Below are 24,676 nucleotides of genomic sequence, written 5' to 3'. Positions count from 1 at the left end.
TGTTGAAAGGTTCTTCTCTATATTAATCCCTATACATTATTTCACTCACAAAACTAGCTACAAAACACAAAATGCTGAGTTCTCTTCTCAGAAACCCAATGGACAGAAAGGAGGGAGAGAGAGAAATGGTACCTGCAGCTCATCCTGAAGATGACTGAGCTTCTTCCTAAGTACATCTGGGTCATCCACAGGTTCTTTATTTGAGCGTTGATTACTTCTAGCTTCCAGATCTTTGAACTTTTCTTTCCATTTATCCAATTCTAGTTTAAAGTACAAATAATGTTATGACATGCAGCAATATGCACGGCTGGCGATAGATAGATAGATAGATAGATAGATATTGAGAAGAAAAAAAAATTAGCAGAGCCCAAAATATACACCAAAATAGGACTAAAATTATCCTAACAGCTGAACTTTAAAGTCTCACCAAATTCTTTAAGATTACCTTATTTGTTTGTTTGTACGTATATATGTATGTACATGTTTGTATGTGTGTGTAAATTATTCTAACAGCTGATCTTTAAGGAGTCTTAACAAATTCTTTCAGATCACCTTATTTGTTTGTTCGTACGTATGAATGTATGTATGTGTGTCACACACATGCCTGGTACACAAGGAAGTCAGAAGAAGGCATCAGATCCTCTGGACCTAAAGTTACTGATGGTTGTAAGCCACCACAGGGGTGTAACAAACCAAACCCTGGTCTTCTACAAGGTCAAAAACTGCTCTTAATCTCTGAGTCTTCTCTGCGCCCTCACCAAATCCTAGTGAAGAGAAACTACAGGGATTTCTCATGTGCTCAAAGATAATTGTTCCAAGTACTGAGTAAAAAATTTATTTTAATCTGGAATTACATGATACGATTATTGAAGTGCTCAAGAAAGAAAAAAGTCTATGAAAATGGCTATGAAAGTATGAAGAACTTCATCCACCAATACACAGTTTAAGGGTTTACTGAGTATTCTCATATTATCACAACACTAATGTGCGATCACAAATGTGCCACATGCCATAAGTCATCATCAAGCACACTTCACAGATGCAGATAATTAGGCTAACACAGAAAATGTACAAAATTACATTTTAAAAAGTCATAAAAATAAGAACATACATTTCTTTCCTTTTGTACCAGACTATAATTAGCTTAATCAATAGTAAGTGTTGTAATTTTCTACACATGCTAGAAAAATGGATGATGCTGACAGCAATGGAATCAGTACTTAGCGAGATAAACAAAATAATGCTAAAAGCTTGCAGACACAAATCTATCAAACTGCTTTTTCTTCATAGATTTCTTATTTTATGTGGATGAATGTTTTATCTACATGTGATGCATGTGCTCTGTGTACATGCCTGGTATCTGCTGAGATCAAAAGAGGTACGGAATCTCCTGGACTGAAGGTATAGACGGTTGGTTGTCAGCCACCATGTCAGTGTAGGGAGCAGGACCTAGCCTCCCTGAAAGAGCTACCAGTGCTCTTAATCAGGGTCGTCTCTCCAGCTCCACCATGGAGCATTCTTACTTCTTTATGACTCACAACTTTACCCAGAAAACAGGAATTTTCTTCACCGTGGAAAAGACAAGTGTCAAGGCAGGCAAAAGATATGAATTATTATAAACTCTTTACTACTTTTGAAAAGGAAAATTAAAGCAAAAAAACTAAGTTTTGAGATGCAGGTTCACTTTACCTCTGGCTAGCCAATCAGCTTCCTCTAACTTGGCCTCAAGCACTTGGTCTTGTTCTACCTGAGTTTGTTCCTGCTCTTCTAGTGTCAATCTCATGTCTTCAATCACCTTCTCTTTAACACTTAGATCTAAATGTGTAAGAAAAACTACTGTTAATAGTTTAATTCAAAATATACAAACAACCAAAGAATTTTAATAAAAAATTCAGAAAATGTATAACTGAAAATAATACAGAAATAACCACTGAAACTTAAGACCTAAATAAATACAAAGGTATATCCAGCATTAATGAAAGATTTTTTAAATAGCAATCTTCCCAATTAGAACACATTTAACACAATCACTACTACTAGAATTACACGTCTTCTATGTAGAAGTGAACAGACTGATCCTGAAATTCACATGGCAATGCATAGCACCTAAAAGAGCCAAAATATTTTTACAAATGAAACACAAAAATGGGTGTACTCACACTTCCCAATCTTAAAACACATCACAATGTTTCCATAATAGAGACATGCTAGCATGTAGACAAACAGATCAAAAATTAGAAATGAAAGACCAGAAAATAAATGATCACATTTATGGTTAATTTATTTGTCAATAAAGGGACAAAGATAATGTCGTAAGGTAAGAACAGGAAGCATACTGCACCTCCCCCAACTCCCCGAAAGCTCAGAGATCACTGCAGACGTGGCAGAGTGACATGTAAAAGACCTGTACAAAACCAAGTCAGACCAAATCCCAGAATGGAGAAGGAAACTGGGCACAGAGTCCCACCCACGGCTGACAAACCATTGGCAACTGTTAACTGCTGGGAAAAGAAAGGTCAGGATAGTCCCTAGTAAATCGAGTATAGGCCCTGGTAAGTAGGCCTTACTGCAGTGGAAAGCCATGCATCCAAACATAAAATGGTAGCACAAACTGGCCTTGGAGACAGAGACAGAGACACACACACAAAGTTGGGTGTGGTGATATATTGTGTACCCCCAATAAAGCTTGCCTTAGGGATCAGAAGACAAAGCCAGCCACTATATTAAACATAGAGCTCAGGCAGTGGTAGCATATGCCTTTAATCCCAGCACTCAGGAGGCAGAGGCAGGCAGATCTCTGAGAGCTCAAGGCCAGCCTGGTCTACAGAGTGAGTTGAGCTCCAAGACAGGCTCCAAAGCTACACAGAGCAACCCTGTCTTGAAAAAAAAAAGAAAGAAAGAAAGAAAGAAAAGAAAAAAAAGAGGATATAGATAAGAGGTAGATTATTGAATCTACTCTGAAAAAAAAAGATAGAGAAATAATGGATAAAAGGTAGATTATAGAATCTACTCTGCAAAGAAAAAAAGAGGGGATATAGATATATAAAGTGGATTATTGAATCTACTTTTAAAAGGCAACTGCTAGTTTTAAATATGTTACACTGGATTGTATTTTTGTATATTATATACAAATTATGTACATTGATACAAAGTTGAGATTGATTTTGTTAGAAAACACTGTACACATATTTCTAATCTTATTCAAGGTATTGTACCTATACAGTTCATTTAACAATATAATGCAAATTGCTAGTCCTTGAAAGTTATTATTACCAACTAATTAGGATATAAGAAATACAAGTTAATAGTCATTACAATCAAACTTGTAGTCATACTAGATATGTTTCTAATATTTTAGATTGACAGGTCATCTTCAAACACTTCAGAGATGTATAGAATATGGCACTTACAATGTTTTAATAACATAGATTTTTTTTTTTATGACTATCAGTTATGTCTGCTCCTGGCAGCACCAATCTACTTCAGAGAAGATAATGGACACTGAAGAAACTCCATATGGAGTTTACTTTCTTTGTAGCAAAAGTTAGTCACTGGGCAAGAAAGTGCCCTTGCCTCAAATGCTGACAGTATGCTGTCCAAAACTGACAAGCAGGACACACAAGAAAAGGGACTGCTGATCCTTGCCAAGACAAGGTAAGAAGGTTCTTTAAATAATCCTGCTTCACAGATGAGTCTGTCAGATATGCTAGGCCTGTAGGCCAAAGATGGATGCCCCAACGTTGCAGAGGAACTTGGGTGACTATCCAGGCGGCCAGCTATTTCTACCAATTCTCACATTTTTTGGAAGTCACTTGTCTGCATTTCCTCCTTACTCACTTAATATTATTTCATTCTCAGGTCTCTGAGGGAGATGAAGATTAGATAGTTATAGTTTTCCTTGTTGACAAATTCAGAACAGAAACTCACTAAAGAGATATAAAATGTATAAGTTTGAAAGACATAAATAAAAAAAAAAGGGATATGTGTTGACATATTGTGTACCCCAGTTAAACATAGAGGTCAGGCAGTGGTAGCACATTCCTTTAATCCTAGCATTCAGTAGGCAGAGATCCATCCAGATCTCTGATGAGTTCAAGGCAACACTGGAAACAGAGCCAGGCAGGGTGGCACAGGCCTTTAATCCCAGTACAAGGAAGTAAGTAAGACGACAGGGCACAGAAAGGTATCTAAGGTGTGAATAAACAGGATCTCTCTTGAGGCTGAGGATTTGGAACGCAGCTGGCTTGTTCTCTTTCTCTGATGTTTCAGCTTTTACCCCAATACCTGGTTCCGTCTTTTCTATTAATAAGATCATTTAGTAATTCATGTTACAGTTGGGAGGGACAGAAAAGGTAGGGTGGAGTGGATCTGAGAAATGGGAGAACGGTAAGCATGATCAAAACATATGGTATGAAATTCTCAAAGAACTAATAAAAATGTTTTTAAAAAAGTACTGGACATCACCAAGAAACCAGCGTTGCACTGAATATTACCTATTGCTTTTCTAATAATCAATTTTAAGTTTAAAAGTTATTTAGCAGAATTAATGCCTTTTATTTTTGATAACGTATCTTTGGCTACCATCATTTCAACATTTTTAAAGAAAAATGTTAACTATTATTGCAACTATTTACCAGTGAATTTTATTCTAAAAAGTGGAACTTGGTTCTGACCTTTGCATACTCTCTCATACTGTTGTACAGCTTCTTCCATTTTGTGATTATTTAACTGCTCCTAAAAATTTAAAGAATACAATTAAAGGCACATATAAATCAATACTTAATAGTTAATAGTGGGTGCTGGAACATGGTCCAGAAATGGAGTACTGTGAGGAGCATGTCGAGTGCTTATGAGAACACACCAAGAAAACAAGACAAGAATCTTGAGACCTGCTTCTTCAAAACACAGAATTGTTCTTGGAATGTGGTTTTTTTTTGCACCTTACAGGTGGGTTTACTCATTATTGCCTTCTGTTGTTATTTAATTAAATGTTTAAATTATCCTTTATATATCTCTATGGAAAAAACACGGTTTTGCCAAATGTGGCTTGTCCTTTTGTTTATATACAGCTTGAACTCATGAGAATTTTCTCATGTGACCTTTCTTAAACCTCAGAGTATAAAATGTCTGAGGCTCTGAATAAAGTTGAATAAAATGAGACTTTAGTCCACCTCATTCATTGGCTCAATTCTTCCAGGAACCACAGCTTCTACAGCAGTGAACAAGTAGGTATTAATAAGACCTAGGTGTGGTGGGACATGTATTTAATCTCTGTGAGTTCAAGGCCAGCCAGCCAAGGCCATATAGTGAGACATAGTGAGGCCGTGTCTGAGAAATAAATAAATAAAACAAAACTAGTAAGATGGGTCAGTGAGTAGGGTGCTTGACAAGCCCAGTGAGCCTGAGTTCTAGCCCTAACATCCACAGAATGAAAGAAAAGTCTCACAAGCTGTCCTTTGACCTCCATATGCAGTGGGATATACAAGTGCCATGGCACATGTACAACCATATATTTAGTCATATAAACACGTGCACACATGCATAAATAAACAAGTGCAAATTGTTTTGATTAAAATATAGACAATAATCTTATACTTTTAATATCAGTTATGATTATTATAACTTTTAATATGTTATACCTACCTACCGAGTATTTTACAGAAATGTGTTCTCACATATCATAAGATGCAAAAACAAGGGACAATGAAAGTATAATATATACTAATTATAGGGAAAAAAACGTTTAAAGTCCTCATTATGAAACATAAAATGTAGAAAATATAAAAGTCCTCTATCTAAAAAGCAGTTGTAAGGTTTGAGAAGTATCAAGTCTTAAGGGGAAAAGCTCAATTACAATTCTAACTTTAACCTGTCAGGTCACCAAGACTACACTCTCCAATCTCCCATCAGCTCATCACAGTCTCTACAATCTATTTTGGGATGGATCATTACAGATCAGGCTAGACTGTCTGAATCTAAACAAACAATCATATGGTAGCAGGGTCTGGTGGCTTGTGCCTATAATCCTGACACTTGAGAAGCGATGATGGAATAATTGTGATGAGGTCATGGTCTACCTAGGTACAAAATGACACCCTATCTCAAAGCAACAATACAAGACAAAATGATAATACTGTAAAAAATAAATGAAGACACACATTTTAACAGGCAATAAAATCTACCAGCAGAATGGACTTCAAGCATCACTAACAACATAAATACTACCTTGAGCTGCTGGATGGTCCGCTGTTTCATTTCTATTTCCTGAGAATACTGGTTTTTCTTTTTCTCCAGCTCATTAATTTTAATCCTCAATAATTTCTCTTCATCACGCATTACAGATACCTACAAAGCAAAATTTATAAAGCAATTGAACATTTTTAAACTTTCTGCTGTTGTAAAATTTATGGCCCTATCTTCAGGTATCATGCCTTTAATTACAACAGAAAAGTACAGATACTACTAAAGGTGAATACATTACTAAGTGGCAAAAGTTCAGCACCGTTTTCCTATTTCTGTTCTAAGCATGCTTTCTCTAACACTTAGCTCTTCCTTACTGTGTCTTTAGAGTCCCTTGTACCCAGCAAGTGGCTTCCTCCTCCTTGCTGGCTTAACTCAAGTAGTATTATTTTTCCCCCTCTTCTCTTCTCTAAAGCTAACTGCTAAAATGTACAGCTTGCCTACTGAGGAAAGGAGAGGGAAGCAAAATGGAGGAGAAGGGAAGGGAAGAGAGGGGAAGGGACAGGGGAAGGAAAGGGGAGAGGAGGGGAGGGGAGGTTCTTAAGAAGTTTGCAATTTTCTTTTTCCCTTTTTTTTAATTGCCTTTATTATGTTTAGGTATGTTCCCTGTATTCCTGATCGCTCCAAGACCTTTATCATGAAGGGGTGTTGGATTTTGTCAAATACCTTTTCTGCATCTAGTGAGATGATCATGTGGTTTTTTTCTTTGAGTTTGTTTATATGGCGTATTACATTGACGGACTTTCCTATGTTGAACCACCCTTGCATCCCTGGGATGAAGCCTACTTGATCATGGTGGATAATTGTTTTGATGTGTTCTTGGAGTCTGTTTGCCAGTATTTTATTGAGTATTTTTGCATCCATGTTCATGAGGGAGATCAGGCTGTAGTTCTCTTTCTTTGTTGCATCTTTGTTTGGTTTAGGAATCAGGGTAATTGTAGCCTCATAGAAGGAGTTTGTTAATGTTCCCTCTGCTTCTATTGTGTGGAACAATTTAAAGAGTATTGGTATTAATTCTTCTTTGAAGATCTGGAAGAATTCTGCACTGAAACCATCTAGTCCTGGGCTTTTTTTGGTTGGGAGACTTTTAATGACTGATTCTATTTCCTTAGGGGCTATTGGACTATTTAAATAGTTTATCTGGTCTTGATTTAACTTAGGTATGTGGTACCTATCCAGAAAATTATCCATTTCTTTTTCCTTTGGGGGGGGGGGGGGTGGGGAGGGATTTTTCAAAACATTGTTCCTCTGTGCTGTCCTGGAACTCAATCTACAGACCAGGCTGGCCTTGAACTCAGAGATCCACCTGCCTCTGTCTCACAAGTGCTGGGATTAAAGGCATGTACATGTCACCATACCTAGCAAAATAGTTTCAATTTCCATAGGAAGATACAGGGGGAAAAATACAAAGCAAAGGAAAACTAGACAGCAAGAAAATAACTGGTTACATGTACTACCTTCAAGGAAAATGGCTAGGAGAAATGGAATGGGTTTTTCCCTCCCTAATTATCTCTTTGTATGTTACACCTTTGAACTTGGTAACTAATTTCCCTATTTTGAAATTATGTTAGTCTATTACCATATCACACTGAAGGTGTCAAATTCCATTTAAATTTAATTATGTGAAAATTTGTTATAAGTCACTCTGTATACCCTAAATATTAGGTACAAACAAAACTACTTTTTTTTTAGAGAAACATGAATTTTATGCTTTTTAAAGAAAAGATTCTATTCTTGTATCTAAAGCATATATATTTTACACACATGCACGCAAACCTTTGAGTGGAGAAAAGTTTATCACCTGCAGCAGGTGAGGATCATTTCCAAAGCCATGATATCCACATATTTTCTTTACATTAACCTTCAGTTTATTTGTTAGCTGCATTTTCTTTTGTAAATTAATGGCATTCATCATTTTAAGAAGACTTCAAGTTCACAGATTTCAGTTTAATCCTAAAATCTACACCTAAACTTTAACCTAAGAGAGAAAATCTCTACCACATCAAACTGCCCACAGGGCTTCCATATAACCTACCTCCTTCTGTACCTGCTCAATCTGCTTTTTGGCATCAGTGAGTTTCTCTTTCAGCTCAGCATAATCTTCTTCCTTCCTCTGAAGATCTGCTTGGAGATTCTGAGTAAGAACAGAGTTAGCAGCAAGCTCCTCTTTCAACCTGAAAAGAAAAATGGATCACAAAATATCTGCAGTGGGGCACCACTGGCTGCTTATGATCACTGTGTGAAATGGTAACAAGTGTTACAGAACTACATCTTTTCACAACATAGAATGTGCAAACTAGCAACGAGTGCTCCAGAGGGTGTCATGGGGGAGGAAGGGGGGGTCCTTAGGACTATCATTGTTTACATATAACTTTTGTTTCTAAAGGTTTATGAAGCTTCACTCATCATATATAATATATTCTACCAAATTAAATGATGTCCAGCTAACTGTTCAAAAATTATGTAGAAAAATGAATGCTTGGAACCAGCAAGATGACTTAGTGAATAGAGGCACTTACTGCCAAGCCTCATGGGGCCCACATGTTACAGGAAGAGACTATCTTCCACAGTTGCTCTTTGACCTCTGCAAACATGTGAACATGCAACAGACACACACAAACATACACACACAATGTGAAGTATTTTACATAGTTTAGATAGTTTAAATAAAACTTAGCTCACTTTTCTGTTTCTCGTCTGCTAGCTTCTCTTTCTTCTTCCTTTAACTGAAGTGACTGTTTCATATTATGCAAGTTATTTGCCAACTGTGTGATTTCTTCTTCCAACTTGGTTTCCTTTTCATTTAAATCTTTGGTGTTTTTGATGTGATCCTGGTGACTTGCTTCAAATTCCTTCAGACTTGCTTCCAGATTTAAGATGGCAGATTCCTTCTCTAAAATGACTTGCTCTAATTCGGCTAAGTGCCTACATTCATCCTTTTTGGTCTCTACCATCATTTCAAGTTCCTTTAATTTTGCCGTATAGCACGCAACATCCTGGGTAAGCTCTGAAAGAGCTTGCTCTCTTTCGGCCACAAGCTGTACCTGAACCCCGAAACTAACACTCTTTTCTTGCAGTTCTTCTCTGAGTTGCTGTATAAGACTTTCTTTTTCTTTCAGTTGGTGATCTTGATGCTTACCCTCACTCTCCTTTGCTCGTAGTTTATTGTTCTCATCCCTGTAGCCTTTTACTTCCACCTGCAATTTTTCAATTTGCTCTTCCAGGCCCTGAATCTGATGAGACTTTTCAGAGGAGGTCTTCACAATCTCTTTACATACTCCCCAGATGGCTTCAATAACTGAGTGGAAGGAAATTTCCCTATTGTGCTCTTGAATATGATATTCCTTAACCCATTTGCTTGACAAGTCATTATCTGAAAGCTGTAGTGATGTGTTCAGCAAATTATCCCCTTTAGGACCATGTGACAGATCCTGGAGATTAAGTAAATCTATTTTTGAAATATGAGAAGGTGAATCAAGTGACCGCAGTTCATCTATTTTTGTTTGCATTAGTTTTATCTGTGAAACATTGCTTGTGATGCTTCTTGTAGCAGTTTCCATCTCCTGTGACAATTTCAGGATCCTCTCCTCCTGCTCTTGGTTCACAGCTTTCTGCGTATGTAACTCAGCAACTGCACTGTCATAACTGGCCTGGATTTGCTCCACCTTTGTCCTCAGAGACAAGTTCTTTTCTTCAGCGACACAAAGCTTCTGCTGCAAACTCACAAGCTGTTCATTTAATTCTGCTTTTTCCACCTTTTCACTTTTGAGTTCATTCTCACCAATAATTAAAAGCCGTTTTAGTTCTTCGTTCTTTTCTTGTAAAACTCTAATGCCTTCCCCACCTTCTGAAATAGACCGCTGCATTTCTTCACTTTTCTTTTGATCTTCAGTGATGGGTGGACTGACAAGCATAAGTCCTTTAAGAGAACATTGGTACTATTTTTATTAATCTAACAAAACATAACAAAGCAACAGTTACATATAAACACTAGAAACATCAAACTTCTAATGAAAAACTGAAAAGAAGTTTTAAAAGAAAACATGCACAACTTAATCCATTTATATAAAAAGTGTAGCTCCAGGTCTGAATTGACAAAAGAGGTCTAACAAAATAACGGTTGTTACTTCTGAGTACTTACTTTATCACCTCTAGTATTTATTATTTAACTTTATTCCACAGACCATTATCTAACATTATGAGACAGGACAGAGGAGAGGGAATTAGTGACATTCAAGCAACCAACTATATCCTAAAGGACAGTTTCAAATTATCTATTAATATCAACAGAATAACATACAATTTTGATTTTTGAACCAGATTATAAGGACTTTGAACCATTTTACTTAATTTTTTTCATATGTAACCTGTTTGTTTGTTTGTTTGTATAGGTATAAAATGTATAAGTTCTAGATATGGGTGTTCTTTGTACAATGTGAGGCAAAATCTAATCAGTTTTCTTTATACGTTTAATTTTATCGCTTTTGGGATAGCTAGGAAGGATTTTCAGGGCAGAGAGAATGTTAAGAAGAAGGACAGAGTCTGAGGAGTCTCAAGCTAGACACAAAAGAAGCAACATGGAAAGATCATCGTAGTGGGTAGCCATCCCAGCCTTGGCCTGGAAGTTCCAACCCCCATTGAGGCTTCAGTAATGGTCAAGCCCACAAGGCGGGGCTGAGGGAGGAATTTGAAGACCCAGAATCGAGAGAAGAGGTCTCGCTTGGTTCTGGGACCCTGGACGCTGGAGGTAGACCGAGCAGAGTTCTCCAGAGAACACCGCCGGACAGCACCATACCTTTGCCAGACCCTACAACCTACCTATCCCTTCATTTGTAAGTTACCCCACAAAATAAGCCTCCCTTTTAACTATGTGGAATGGCCTAAACTCTTAATCTCAGGGTCGTAGGTTCGTGCCCCACATATTGGCAAAATTATTTAGGTATGGCACAGTCCGGCGGTGTTCTCTGGAGAACTCTGCTCAGTCTACCTCCAGTGTCCAGGGTCCAGAACCAAAGAAAGGCCTCTCCTCTCCATCCTGGGCCTTCAGCTTCCTCCCTCAGCCCCTCCTTGTGAGCGTGACCATTACCAAAGCCTCAGTGGGGGTTGGAACTTCCAGGCCAAGGCTAGGATGGCTACCCACTACAGTTCATAGATAAGGTACATGAGCCTAGAGGCAGCACATAGATTAATAGAAATGGGTTAATTTAAGTTAGTTGATTTTTAAGCAAGGTGAGAGATCTACCTTCATTCTATGCATGAACATAGACAGTTTCCCTAACACCATTTGTTAAATGAGCTGTCTTTTCCCCAATGAATATTTTTATCATCTCTGTCCAAACTCTGGTGGCTAGAACTGTATAGTTAGGCACTTGTCACAGCAGTAAGTAACTAATATAGAAATATGTTCTTATACCATTACATTAGACCGAGATCTATTTCATTTAACATGGTCTAATTTAAAAGCTCATGGGATACAGTTTTAATTATTTTTATATATATATTTATATATATTGGTTTTTTAAGACAGGGTTTCTCTGTGTAGCTTTGCACCTTTCCTGGAACTCACTTGGTAGACCAGGCTGGCCTCAAACTCACAGATACTCACCTGGCTCTGCCTCCCGAGTGCTGGGATTAAAGGCGTGTGCCACCACCACCTGGCTTAGTTATTTATATAATCTTAAATTTATAATTTCAGGGGCTGGGTAGATGGTTCTACAGGGAGAGCCAGGTTCAGTTCCCAGCACCCAGATGGTGGCTCAAGACCACCTGTAACTGCAGTTTCAGCGGACCCCTTGCCCTCTTACCACTAAAGGCACCAGGCACACACGTGAGACACATGCATACATGCATGAAGAATATCCATACACATAAAAATACATCTTAAAAATAATAATAATAAAGTAGAATTATTTATAACTTATAATCTCTTTCTAACTTAAAGGAGGTAAAATTTTGGTATTGCCTGCTGTACAGCCTCTCGGTATCCTTTTGATTTAGCTTTGCTGTTCTGCTGACAATCTTGATATGTAGCCCAGGAAGGCCTCAAATTCACATACCTAGGCTTGAGCATCCCTGGGTCTAGGATCTCAGCCACACATCACAATATCCAGCTGCTAACCCCACTTTCTTAAAAGCCAATGAACCTATTTTCAATGTTTTTCCTATGTTTGCAATTGATTGCAACTGATACTTTCAATTGTAATTGATACTTTCTTAATTATTTCTCAGAGAATCACTTTACCCTAAAGAACCTAGCAACCCTACAATCTTGGGATTTGTCCCCATACACACTTTTTTTTTAAAACAAATTTGACCATTTTTAAGTATTTCAAAACAAAAAGGTTTCAATTACAATATTTTTCAACAGACTTCCTTTTAGCATTTTAAAATATAACTCAAGTACAGCTTTTGTTAGTAATATTTGGCTCAAAATCTGTCAAGCATCCTCTTTTTGTCCAAATGAATAAAAAAATGTAAAGTAGCCAGGCGGTGGTGGCACACACCTATAATCCCAGGACTCCAGCACTCAGGAGGATCTCTCAAAGGTCAAGGCCAGCCTGGTCTACAGAGCGAGATCCAGGACAGGCACCAAAACTACACAGAGAAACCCTGTCTTGAAAAACCCAAAAAAGTAAAGTAAGGAAGAGTGAGTAAAGGTTTTTGGCAAAAACAACACAAACTTTTTATGACTGTGTCTTTTACCTAATTAACAGCACAGAATGAAATATCAGAGAATGATAAAAGCTCAGTATCTAAAACTTTATTGATTAAAGAAAAGACAATTTTATGTACACATATTCCCTGATAGATTAGTGTTGTGGAAATATTATGTTAAGATGTGTTACATTCGTTTATGCTGTAGAACACTTGTTTTAATGATGCAAATATTAAAGATTAAATATTAAAAGATGTTGCATTCTTTTATGTTGCATTTGTTTAACTCTGTGAATCTGTGTTAATTTGCCTGTCTAAAATACCTGATTGGTCTAATAAAGGTTGAACAGGCAATAGCAAGACAGGAGAAAGGATAGGCAGGGCTGGCAGGCACAGAGAATAAACAGGAGGAGAAATCTGGGAGGAGGGATCAAGGAGAAAGAAAAGGAGAAGGAAAGGAGGACTCCAGGGGCCAACCACCAGCTACACAGCAAGCCACGGGAGTAAGAAGTAAAGAAAAGTATACTGAAATAGAAAAAGATAAAGCCTAAAGGCAAAATATAGACAGGATAGTTTAAGAAAAGCTGGCTAGAAATAAGCCAAGCTAAAGCTGGGCATTCATAAGTAAGAACAAAATTCTGTGTATTTATTTGAGAGCTGGGTGGCAGGCCCCAAAAATAAAAGAGTGAAAAACAAACAGATTAGATCATGGTATCGAGGTTTTCCTAAAGCCTGTTCTTGGTCAGGTCATTCACTGCTTGTGAAGCACCATGCAGGGAGCTGAAGTGCCAATACCTTTCTTTGCTGGTGGTTCGTCTTGCTGAAGAACATCTTCATTTAATCTTTTCCTTTCGGAATGTGTCTGGGTTCTGTTGTTCTTGGGCATTGCAACTCCTTCATTACAAGTTGATTTATTGCTGATTAAAGATGTATCAACCTAAAACAAAACAATTACAATCAGTTCTAATCCAGAAAGCTACAAACACCAGAACTACTCATATTACCTCTCATCGGTCTATTCTCATCATTGGTCTATTCTCAAATTTGGTGAAACACTTTGCAAATTGTCTAAGTTTCACCCTAAAATAACTAAGGACTCTGTTGAAAGCATTTAGAAATAAATATCACTAAAGTCACACTCAAAAATGTGCTTCAGATGCAATGGGAAAAGCTTATATTGCCATCTACTTGGGGAAAAGTGGGAGGACTGCTCCAGTACACAAGTTCAAGACCAGTTGGTCAACACAGTGAGATCTTGTCTTTACATAAATAAATAAAACAAACACACACAAAAAAAAACTAAAGAGCAAAGTATGCTCTGAAATGAAACATTAACAGAATATTCCACTTTTATTAATCTACTGCCAATAACCTAGCATAGTAATTAGTAGATGGTAGATGGTGGTTTTGCCTGAAAGAACTCAGTTTTGGTTTCTCATCCTTATGCTTCCACCTTATTAAAAGGGGTTATTTCCCTCAAAACAGGCTCAAAAGTCAAAGAAACAGAGTAACATATTAAATACTTAAAGAATAGAAAACTACAAGGTATAATACAGAGTGAGGCACCCTTGCCCATATATCAAAATATTAAAGGCCACCCAGCCTGGTGTATGACTCAGTGGTAGAATGTATGCCTAACATGTGTGAGGTTCAGGGTCCAGGGAATGGTGACAGACACTGAATATACCCTTCTGTGAAGATACAAAGAAGTCCGACCAGTCATCTTGCAATGTCATTCTTGCATATTATGATCACTGAAAACATATGTATAGGTGTTTAGACTACATGTACATCTGTACATCATATGAGTGACTGATGCTGGCAAAGGTCAGCAGAAAGCATCAGATCTCCTGCAACTGGAGTTATGGATGGTTGTGAGCCTCCATGTGGGTGCTGGGCGCCAAGTCAAAGCCCTCTGAGAGCAACAAGTACTCTTACCACTAAGCCAACTTTTCTGCCCCCTAGAAAACCATTTTAAAGAAAGCAGACACTCTTGGCTATTAGTTTACTCTACATGTTATGGTATTATCCTGTCTTAACACTCCTATAATAGAAAATAATTTAAAGAGGTTTAAATTTAAAAAAAAAAAAAATTAGGGGCAGCAAGATAGCTCAGCAAGCTCTTGCCACCAAGCCTAACAATCTGAATTGGTTCTCTGGGACCCATGGTAGAGTGGCAGAGCTGACTCCTCCTGCATGCTGTCCTCTGACCTCTGCATTTACACCTTAGCACACACAGGTGCACACAAGTACATACAAAGACACTCAAGACTGTTGCTAATGGCTTGCTCCTTGATAGCTTGCTCAGCCTGATTTCTTATACAACCTAGGACCACCTGCCAAGGGGTAGCACTACCTGCCTTGGGATGGGTCCTTCCACACTAATCATTAATCAAAGAAATGTCTCACAGGTTTGCTCACAGGCTAATCTGGTGGGGATATTTTCTCAACTGAACTTCCTCTTCAGAAATGATTCTAGCATATGTTAAGTTGCTAATTGATAATGCTGGTTGGTACTGAGTCACAGGAACAAAACATGAAATTAAACAGAATTAGTTTCTTTTCCTCAAGCACTTGCTTTTATTATGTATTGCTATTGTTCATTTGTTTAATTGATGTTTTCTTTCAGAAGTTATATATTATGATCTTTAGCACCTCTGAAGATTTTTAGCATCTCATAAATACAATTTCATATTCAATTGGTTCAGGTGAGGATAATACATTTACCCTTTAATCCTTTGAAAATTATACTATGTGTGTAGGGGGGAAGGCGGGGTTAGGCACATAAAGGAAAAAGAACCAATACTGTAGATTAGTTAAGAGGAAACCAGAACATCCCAGCCAATCTTCCTGGGTTTAAACCTTTGCTCCTCCATCTTGAACTATGTTATTCTACACAACTAATTTAGTTCTAGGGGAAAAAAGACAGGCAGGCACACTGCACAAACCAGTATTTCAGCACTTGGTAGGTGAAGGAAGGATGATATAATGTTCAAGCCCTGGGCTACATGGCAAATTAGAGGCCAGTCTGAGCTATGGGAGACCAGATCTCAAAAGAAAACACAATATATATGTAAAGTTATATATGTAAAGTTGAGACCAGATCTCAAAAGAAAACACATATACATGTATAAAGTTAAAAGAATGCCTGGAATAGAGGGGCTTTATTTTCAATTTTATATCATTTAATATCATTTTAAACTATAACTATTTGAAAATAGTACTGACATACTAGAAAAATAAAAAAGGAATTGTGTATACTCACTGTAATGTCTGCAAAGTATATTGTTTTGACTATTTCTTCAAATATGGTTATATGTAATCATATGTTAAAATATTTTGCTATTTAGAATAACTTTAAGTTAAATCAAAAGACCTATGTCAAAGCTGGGTAGGAAAAGTAGCAAATCCTTAGATTAAGTCACTTGAAGGTTCATACATACTTGCAATCTCGTCTGTAGACCTGTAAGTATCAAATCCACCTAAACCCAGGAGGGTTGACTATCTGATAACAAGGTTTGCCCATCCTACAGAAACAGCCTCTGGTTACAGACTGCACAATGTTCAATCCACTCAACATTCTAAAACACACAGCAATTTAAGATAAACAATAAACAAGGTTTATTCATCAAATCAACATCATGCACTAAAAGAATATAACCTAGTATATGGTGACAGAATAAAGTCCAAGATTGTCCAATAAGAACAAATGAAAAAATCTCATTTGTACAACATTTTAAAGAATGGAAGTTCTATTTAAGCATAAATCTAGAAAACTTGAAGAAACTTTTTATTAACCACCATTAAAAAATGGTATACAGATGAAGTCACTGTTGAATTGCTTTTAAACATTTATTTTTATTTGAATGTGTACGTGTGTGTGTGTGTGTGTGTGTGTGTGTGTGTGTGTGTGTGTATAGTGATATTTTATTTGTATTGAAATGTGATTTTATTTGTATGTTAATAAAGTTGCCTTGAGGTCAGAGCAAGCCAGAGCAGAAGCTGGGTGGTGGTGGTGGTGGTGCATGCCTTTAATCCCAGCACTTGGGAGGCAGAGCTAGGTAGATCTCTGTGTGTTCAAGGACACAGCCAGCATGGCAGACACACGCCTTTAAGACCTGGAGGTCTGTACAGGCAGCAGTGACAAGGAGGTCATGTGGCTGGGTTTACAACCAATAAGAAAACAGAACAGAAAATTATAGTAATATTTTATTTGTATTGAAATGTGATTTTATTTGTATGTCAATAAAGTTGCCTTGAGGTCAGAGCAAGCCAGAGCAGAAGCTGAGCAGTAGTGGGGCACGCCTTTAATCCCAGCACTTGGGAAGCAGAGCTAGGCCGATCTCTGTGTGTTCAAGGACGCAGCCAGCAGGGCAAACACACTCCTTTAATCTCAATACCAACCATAGAAGACCTGGAGTTCTGTACAAACAGGCAGTGATGAGGAGGTCATGTGGCTGGGTTTACAACCAATGAGAGAGAACAGAAAGTTTTTAAATAGACAGGACGCACAGAAGTAGGTCTCTTGCAGAGAGGAAGAACAGCAGAAGCAGTGAAGGGTAAGGTTTTCCGCTCTTGCTCTGACCTCGTGGTTTTTAACTCCGCAATCGGTTTTGTGTTTCTTATTTAACAAGCCAGATACATCTACAGAAAATCTATAAAAAAGACAGAACACACAGAAGTAGCTCTCTGGTGGAGAGGAAAGACAGCAGAAGCAGTGAAGGGTAAGGCTCTCAGCTATTGCTCTGACCTCTTGGTTTTTAACTCTGCAACTGGCTCTGTGTTTCTTAGTTAACAAGACGGTTACATCTACATGTGTGTCTGTGTGTCAGGTGGGGGGGGGCAGGGGTCTCACTCAGCGTGTGTCTGTGTGTGCGTGCTCATGCACATGCAGGTGTCCTGAAGCCAGAGGTTTTGAGTCCTCTGGAACTTGAGCTGCAGGCAGTGGTGGGCCGTCTGACGTGGGCAAATGAACACAGTTCATTCTGAACTACTGGCCTATCTCTCCAGCCCCAACATCTGAATTCTTTGCACCACCTTCATTTAAAATATTTTTTAAATAAGCAGATAGCCATAATTTATGACCCTTCATTAACTCATTAAATTCTTACCAAGACAAAGTAAAGCTTACATTACCTTACTTGATGTCTTGAGCACTTGAACCAAAGAGTCTGATTCTGTGAAGATAGTAAAGAGCATTGAATGAAACATAGGCTATGAAATTACATTAAATTCAGGAAAAGAATTTTGACAGTGCTAATATTAAATTACAAGATGATGATGTTTCAGGAACAGCCACTTTCAAACTTTTGAGCAAACTGATAGGTACAAGCTAAATAGCAGAAAACCAGTAGTGTCACATACGATTAGGTAGTTAGTGCCTATCTGGTCCACTCCATAAGACACTACTGACTTGCTATTTTTTACCTCTGTTCTTTCACACAGTAAAGAGTAGAGCACTTCACCTCTCTTAAAACCTGGATGCTGCAAACGTGTGTGTGTGTGTGTGTGTGTGTGTGTGTGTGTGTGTGTGTGTGTTCCCCCTTAAAGATCAAATGAAATATTGGTTCCGAAAATTATTTTAAACCATTCCACAGACATTATCCCACCCCCAACAATTATTCTATGTAAAGATTCCATGAAAAAAAAATAAAAGAACAAATTTAACTCCTTTACAATTGTCTTAAAGATTTCTTATAAATTTAAGACTCTTAGTTCTGGGTTGATTTTCTGTTTGTTTGCTCTCATTTTGAAAAGCCTTCTGTAATAAACTGACCTAAAAGCAAAGAAATGTTTAAAAACTATTTATTTAGTTGTTTTTATTTCATGTGTATGCACACGCACGCACCCACATGCACATATGGGCCATGTATACCTGTATACCGGAAGTCAGAAGTCAGCCTCAAGTGTCTACCCTTGGTCATGGTCCACCTTGTTCTTTTTAACACAGTCTCTACCTGAGACTTGCACTCAATTAAGCTAGGCTGGCTAGTCACAAGGTCCAAGGACATGTCTCTGTCCACATCCCCAGCACAAGGATTATAAACACATGCTACCACACCAGGCTTGTTTGTATAGGGTCTGGGAATGAAACTCAGGTCTTTATGATTACTACAAGGCACCAACTTTACTGAGCCATCTGCCAGCCCTAAAAATATTTTTAGGCCAGATGTGGTGACACACACCTTTAATCCCAACACTCAGGAGGCAGATCTCTGTGAGTCTGAGGCTATCCTGGTCTACAAAGTGAGTTCTAGAACACCTAGGGCTGTTATACAGAGAAATCCTATCTTGGAAAAAAAATACATATATGTTGTGTGTACATATGTATATATACATATACACACGTACATAAATATGTATTTTTTTCCGTAAATCACAATACAAATGATAAAATGTTAAGATTTTTTATGTAGCTTAAAACATTTTCTAGTCACTAAGGTAAAAAAGTTGCATAAATCTCTATACTTCAGTTTTTGTGTTTATGAAATCCAAATAAGGGTAAAATCATGCACTTACCACTCTCTCCATTTTTTAGCTCTTCTTGGGCTTTAATTAATTCTTCTTTAGTTTGAGCTAATTCCGCCTTAACTTGATTAAACTTTAGCTGCAAACAAGCAATAGCTTCCTGGGGATCAGCAAGAGATGTAATATATAAATGAGCAAGTTCAGCCTGTTTCTTAATATCAGTGACATCATCTTCAAGAGAATCAATAATATCTTCAACTCCTATATAATTAGGAGCTCCCTAAAAATAGCAAAAACCACATGTCTAACATTAACAGTGGACGTCATTACATGTGGTAATACCTTAAACAGTTTACAAACAGCAAAAATTCACCACTTAATATTCTTTAAATTACATGAAACCCCCCAATTATACAAAATTTGTGTTTCAGTATTCAATTTCTAAAATATAAAACATGAAGCTTGTTTCCTCAAGAATATATCATAAATCTTAGTAAGTTATTATAGAACAATTTTGATTACTTAGTTCAAGTCTGCCTTGAATCACATTTGACTCTGATGTGGCATTTTACAGTGACCCAAGAAAGTAGCCTCCATTCTCTTGCCAAAGTCCACATTACAAACCATGCACATGTCACAACACGACAGAATGACAGAGAGAGCCTGGAGGTCTTTCTCCTCGACCACTGAATCCAGTGGCTTGGAAACAAAGCACACACCCAAAGAAAGCCAAAACAATCCCTCCAGAAAGCCTCATCAGCTTCAGTGGGAGCAGCAAACAATCAATTTCCCTTGATGTAAACAACAATCCTTTATAACAAAGGCAAGCCTTTTTATACAGAAATAAATCTTTCTGTTTTGATCAGAACAATTAAGTAAGTAACCCTTTAAGGACTCCTTTACATTTTTAATTTTTCTTGATAAATTGTAAGACATTTCTGAAAATAGTATTCTGTAATCCAACAAACAAAAATGACTGACTGCCTCTGCCTACAAGCAATACAATGGCTCAAGAAAAACTGAAATGGAAACAAAAAAAAAGGCTTTTCCAAAAACAAAAGTCTCTTTTAAACTGTTTGTGTCTAGCAAGGTGGCACACACTTGTCATCTCAGTACTCAGGAAGCCAAGGCCGGAAGATTGGAGCTCCAGACCAGCTTGAACTATATAGTGAGGCCCTGTCTCAGATATACAACCCAAAAAACTCCACCTATTTATCTATAAATTTCCAATAATATATGCCTCATTACAATAAAAACCATGTAGTACTGTTTTAATTTTAAACATTATTATTTCATAACATTAAAACTTCTCATAATTGATGTGGATATTAAATCCTGGTACCAAAAACTTCACTGGTTATTTTTAATATTTTCATTAACATACTTCAGTTTCAACTTTCATGGCACAATTTCTATTTGTTGGTTCATCTTGGGTGTCACATTTTCCAACCAAATCTTTGAAGATTGCCAGGCGACGTTCAGCATTTTCTTCTAACGCCTCTCGTTCCTGAAGAAGTGTCTCCCTTTAAAACATAAATTAATTCTATTAAGAGAGCAATTTAAATAATCATGTGTAATATCTTTCTAAAGACGTCATCACATTCAGAAGTCACATAATATAACTTGAGAAATGGCTATAAAACAATCATACAGACAGAGATAAATCTCAATTCTTACCAGGTCATGAAAAAGTAACTTACTTAAAATCGGCTTCCCGTTGAGACCAATACTGAGTGAACTCCTGAGTAACTTCTTCTCGGATTTTAAATTCCAATGTTAACTTTTCCTTCTTTTCATTTATTAGTCTTTTTTTCAAGTCTTCTATTAAGTCCAACAGTTTCTAAAATAAGCACACATACTTCATTGGAAAAAGTAAGGTCCAAGATAATAGAGAGACTGTTCAAAGATAGCTATTAGAGTTTAGTCAATCATAAACTTGCCCTTTTTAACAATGCTAATAGTCTTACTGAAAACTATACAACTATAGAGATCCCTTAACTTGAAAAATCAAGTGTGCCTCTCCACCTTTTACAAACAAACCTATACAAAAAGATATCTTAAATAGTTAACTAAACATGTACTATAAAAATTTGAATATTTATTATCCACTAAAAATTGTTTACTCTAGAGTTATGTTTTATTTCATTTTATCCACACAACTCCATGAGCTTGATAGTACCACATTTCATAAGCAGGGAACATAACGACCAAACTGTAGGAAATGCTAAAGGCTGGGTTAGTGTCCTATTCACTGGGCATGGTAATAATCCATAACTTTAATCCCAGTACTCAAAAGGAAGTGGTAGACGGATCTCTGTAAATTCCAGGCCAGACTAGGATACAGTGAGACTGTATATAGAAACAGAAAAAGTGTTCTATTAGGGAAAGGGATAATGATTCACCATGGCACAAGCTCACACTCATACATATTACACACACACACACACACACACACACACACACTCATAATGACACACACTCTACAGTGTTCTGTCAAAATCTGAAGCCCTAATATGATACAGGGCAGAGAAACTGCTACAAATGTCTACTTTCCAAAATTTCTAAGACACATATTGGATAACTTTATCTTCTTAGACTTTTTAACTATATATACATACATACATATGTATGTGTAAATGTATAATAAAAATACAAAGATTGAAAACATATATGATAATATGATCTATAGCAGTTAACTATTAACATGTCAGGTACAAATTCACAAGAAAATAAGTTACAGCATTAAGAAAAACACCCTGGTATTCTTAAAGGTTTGAGATTTATGTTCAACAACAAACTATTAAACTCAAAATTTATAGATTCTTATTGTCTCAACTTTATGTTTGAAAATGAATTCTATCAAGAACTGTGAGAAAATAATTATTTACCATAGCCCAGGTTTCTGGCTGCAAGAATGCTAATTACCTTGCATATTTTTGTGGCAGTAATAAGGAACTGTAAAAAACCAAAAGCCAATTCAAGGGATTGCGTCAATTATGTTACTTTCATAGAACAAACATCAAATAGTAACTAATGGTGAAGAAACACTGTAGACATAGAATTCTGCATAAATGTAAGAATACCTTTGAGAAGTGGGTTTATATGTATATACACTTGCATGTGAGCACAAGCATGTTGTACATATGTATGTGTGTGCATATGAACATGACTGGACAACACAGGTATCATTTCTGCTAAAATGTTATCCATGCTGCTTTGTGATACATGGTCTTTTCATTGGCCTGGGGCTAACTTATTAGGTTAAGCTGGCAACCCAACAAAACCCAAAGATCCATCTGTCTTCTCCTCCCCAGAACTGGGATTACAAAATGTACCACCATGCTAAGCTTTCTTTTCTTTCTTAATGGCTTCTAGTGATGGCTCAGTAGGTAAATTTGCTTGATGACAAGCCTGACAACCTGAGTTCATCCTCCAGAACCCACATGCTGGAACAAGAGGACTGACTGTCACGAGTTGTCTTCTGACTTACATAGGTGGTGACACATACCCACTTTTCCAAGCCAACACACATGCATGCATGCACACACACAAAATGAAAATCATTTTTAGAGAAATAGAACCTCTAGTACAAGGTAGATGTTTTAAATACTAATACTTAAATTAAGATTGCAAACTAACTCTGGCAGAATATACTAAAATCATGCGATGAAAAGATATTAAAGAATAAGACACTTACATAGTTTAAAGGTATGACCACAGTAAATAATACATTTTTAGAATAAGAAGAGATCTGGAATACTATGCTCTAACCAAATAAGCAAGCCATTTCCAAAAATGGAGAAACCAGATATAACATACTTCCTCAAATGAAGTAATGGGAAATCCATAACTTCACCTGTGATATATACTTACCACAGGTTTAACTTAAACATGAGGAGAATCCAGATAAATCTAGAGTAGAGGTATTCTACAAGACAAGTTGCCTGTACTCTTTTGGAAGTCAATGCTGCAAAATGGTTATGTGATCACAAAGAAAATCGTTCCCCGTTCTTACAAATTATATGCTGAGCACATACAAAACCTTGAATTCAATCACCAGCACTAGCTTAGAAAGAAAAACTGAGTGTGGCTGAGTGCGCCTGTAACATCTCCACAGGAGAAACAGAAGTAAAACAGAAGTAAGAGGACGGCGGCAATTCTAAGGACAGAGTGGTCAGTCGTGCATGCTCTGAGCCAGCCAGGGTGCCATAGCAAGACCCTATCTCAAAATCCAAATCAGAGAGGTGGACTGAAATACTTACTTGTAAAAAATCATCATATACTCATTTTGAATTAAAAATCCCAGGCACCCACATGAGAAGACAAGCACAGCACCTGTATGTAAATTCCAGCAGAGGTGAAGAGACAGGCAGGTAGATCCCTGTTCTATGACTACCCCCACCACTTCTGATATTGATCTCTGACCTCTGCATACACACACTCACATGATCACAAACACACACAAAGAGCACAAGAATGAAGCCTAACTTCAGAGAACTAAGCCAAACAGAGAGTCCTTAAGGCATACCTTGTTCTTATGACTTCTGAAGACTCTACATTCCTCTAACGTTTTATCTATATCTTCATCAGTAAGTTCAGTTTCCATGTTTTGTGCTTCTTCGGATTTTTCTGAATCCTCAACCAAATCTTCATTTTCCACCAGATCTTCTAGACTATTTTCCCATGAAACAGTGGCTTTTTTTACATTTAGTATTTTACCATCCAAATTATTGTCTAATGAAACATCTTGAGAAGATTTGATGGACCCAAAAGATTTCTCCTGAGAAGAACTTAAAGTATCTGGAACATACACCTGTCAAAATATCCAATGTGGCTTTTACAAGGGGAAAGGCACGAACTTTTTAACTGGAAGTAATTTTTTTGAGACAAGTTCTCACTGTGTAGCTTCAGCCTGCCTGGAACTCAGAGACCACCTGCCTCTGCCACCTAAGTGCTGAGGTCAAAAGTACCACCTCACAGAACCTAACATAAACAACTTTGAAAATAAGTCAAATTGTAGCGTTTATCTAATTATCCTTTATCAATAAAAACTTGGGAGTCAGATATTAAGGTAAAAACGTGAATGATCACAGAAGCAGTGACCTCTTTCTATGCAAATAAACATTTTAAAAAAGGAATTAGCATTGCTAAATGAACTTTCCAGGAAGAAAAGTCTACTTTGCATGCAATCTACAGATCAACATGCCTTCTTGCATTCTTTGTACCATCACTCAAAAGCCAGATGAATAGCAGAGTGGACAGTTCATTCCAAAATTACCATGAATCTATAATCTAAGTTTATAATTAATACTTA

General features: G+C 37.1%; 1 protein-coding gene across 1 annotated transcript in view; it reads right to left on the bottom strand.

Annotated features, from left to right (window-relative positions):
• Kif20b (kinesin family member 20B) overlaps positions 1-24,676 on the bottom strand; it is a 64,237-nt gene that overhangs the window by 16,283 nt on the left and 23,278 nt on the right. The window contains exons 13-24 of the mRNA XM_036176993.1: positions 23,891-24,175; positions 21,063-21,202; positions 20,747-20,885; positions 19,414-19,642; positions 18,031-18,071; positions 13,690-13,831; positions 8,923-10,159; positions 8,276-8,414; positions 6,226-6,345; positions 4,674-4,734; positions 1,690-1,815; positions 133-260 (exon numbers count right to left, since the gene is read on the bottom strand). Coding sequence (XP_036032886.1) covers positions 133-260; positions 1,690-1,815; positions 4,674-4,734; positions 6,226-6,345; positions 8,276-8,414; positions 8,923-10,159; positions 13,690-13,831; positions 18,031-18,071; positions 19,414-19,642; positions 20,747-20,885; positions 21,063-21,202; positions 23,891-24,175 — 2,787 coding nt within the window. The remainder of the gene's footprint in view (positions 1-132; positions 261-1,689; positions 1,816-4,673; positions 4,735-6,225; positions 6,346-8,275; positions 8,415-8,922; positions 10,160-13,689; positions 13,832-18,030; positions 18,072-19,413; positions 19,643-20,746; positions 20,886-21,062; positions 21,203-23,890; positions 24,176-24,676) is intronic.

Source organism: Onychomys torridus, chromosome 1 (genome assembly GCF_903995425.1).
Source record: "Onychomys torridus chromosome 1, mOncTor1.1, whole genome shotgun sequence".
Classification (NCBI taxonomy): domain Eukaryota; kingdom Metazoa; phylum Chordata; class Mammalia; order Rodentia; family Cricetidae; genus Onychomys; species Onychomys torridus.
This window is presented reverse-complemented; position numbering and strand designations above follow the sequence as displayed.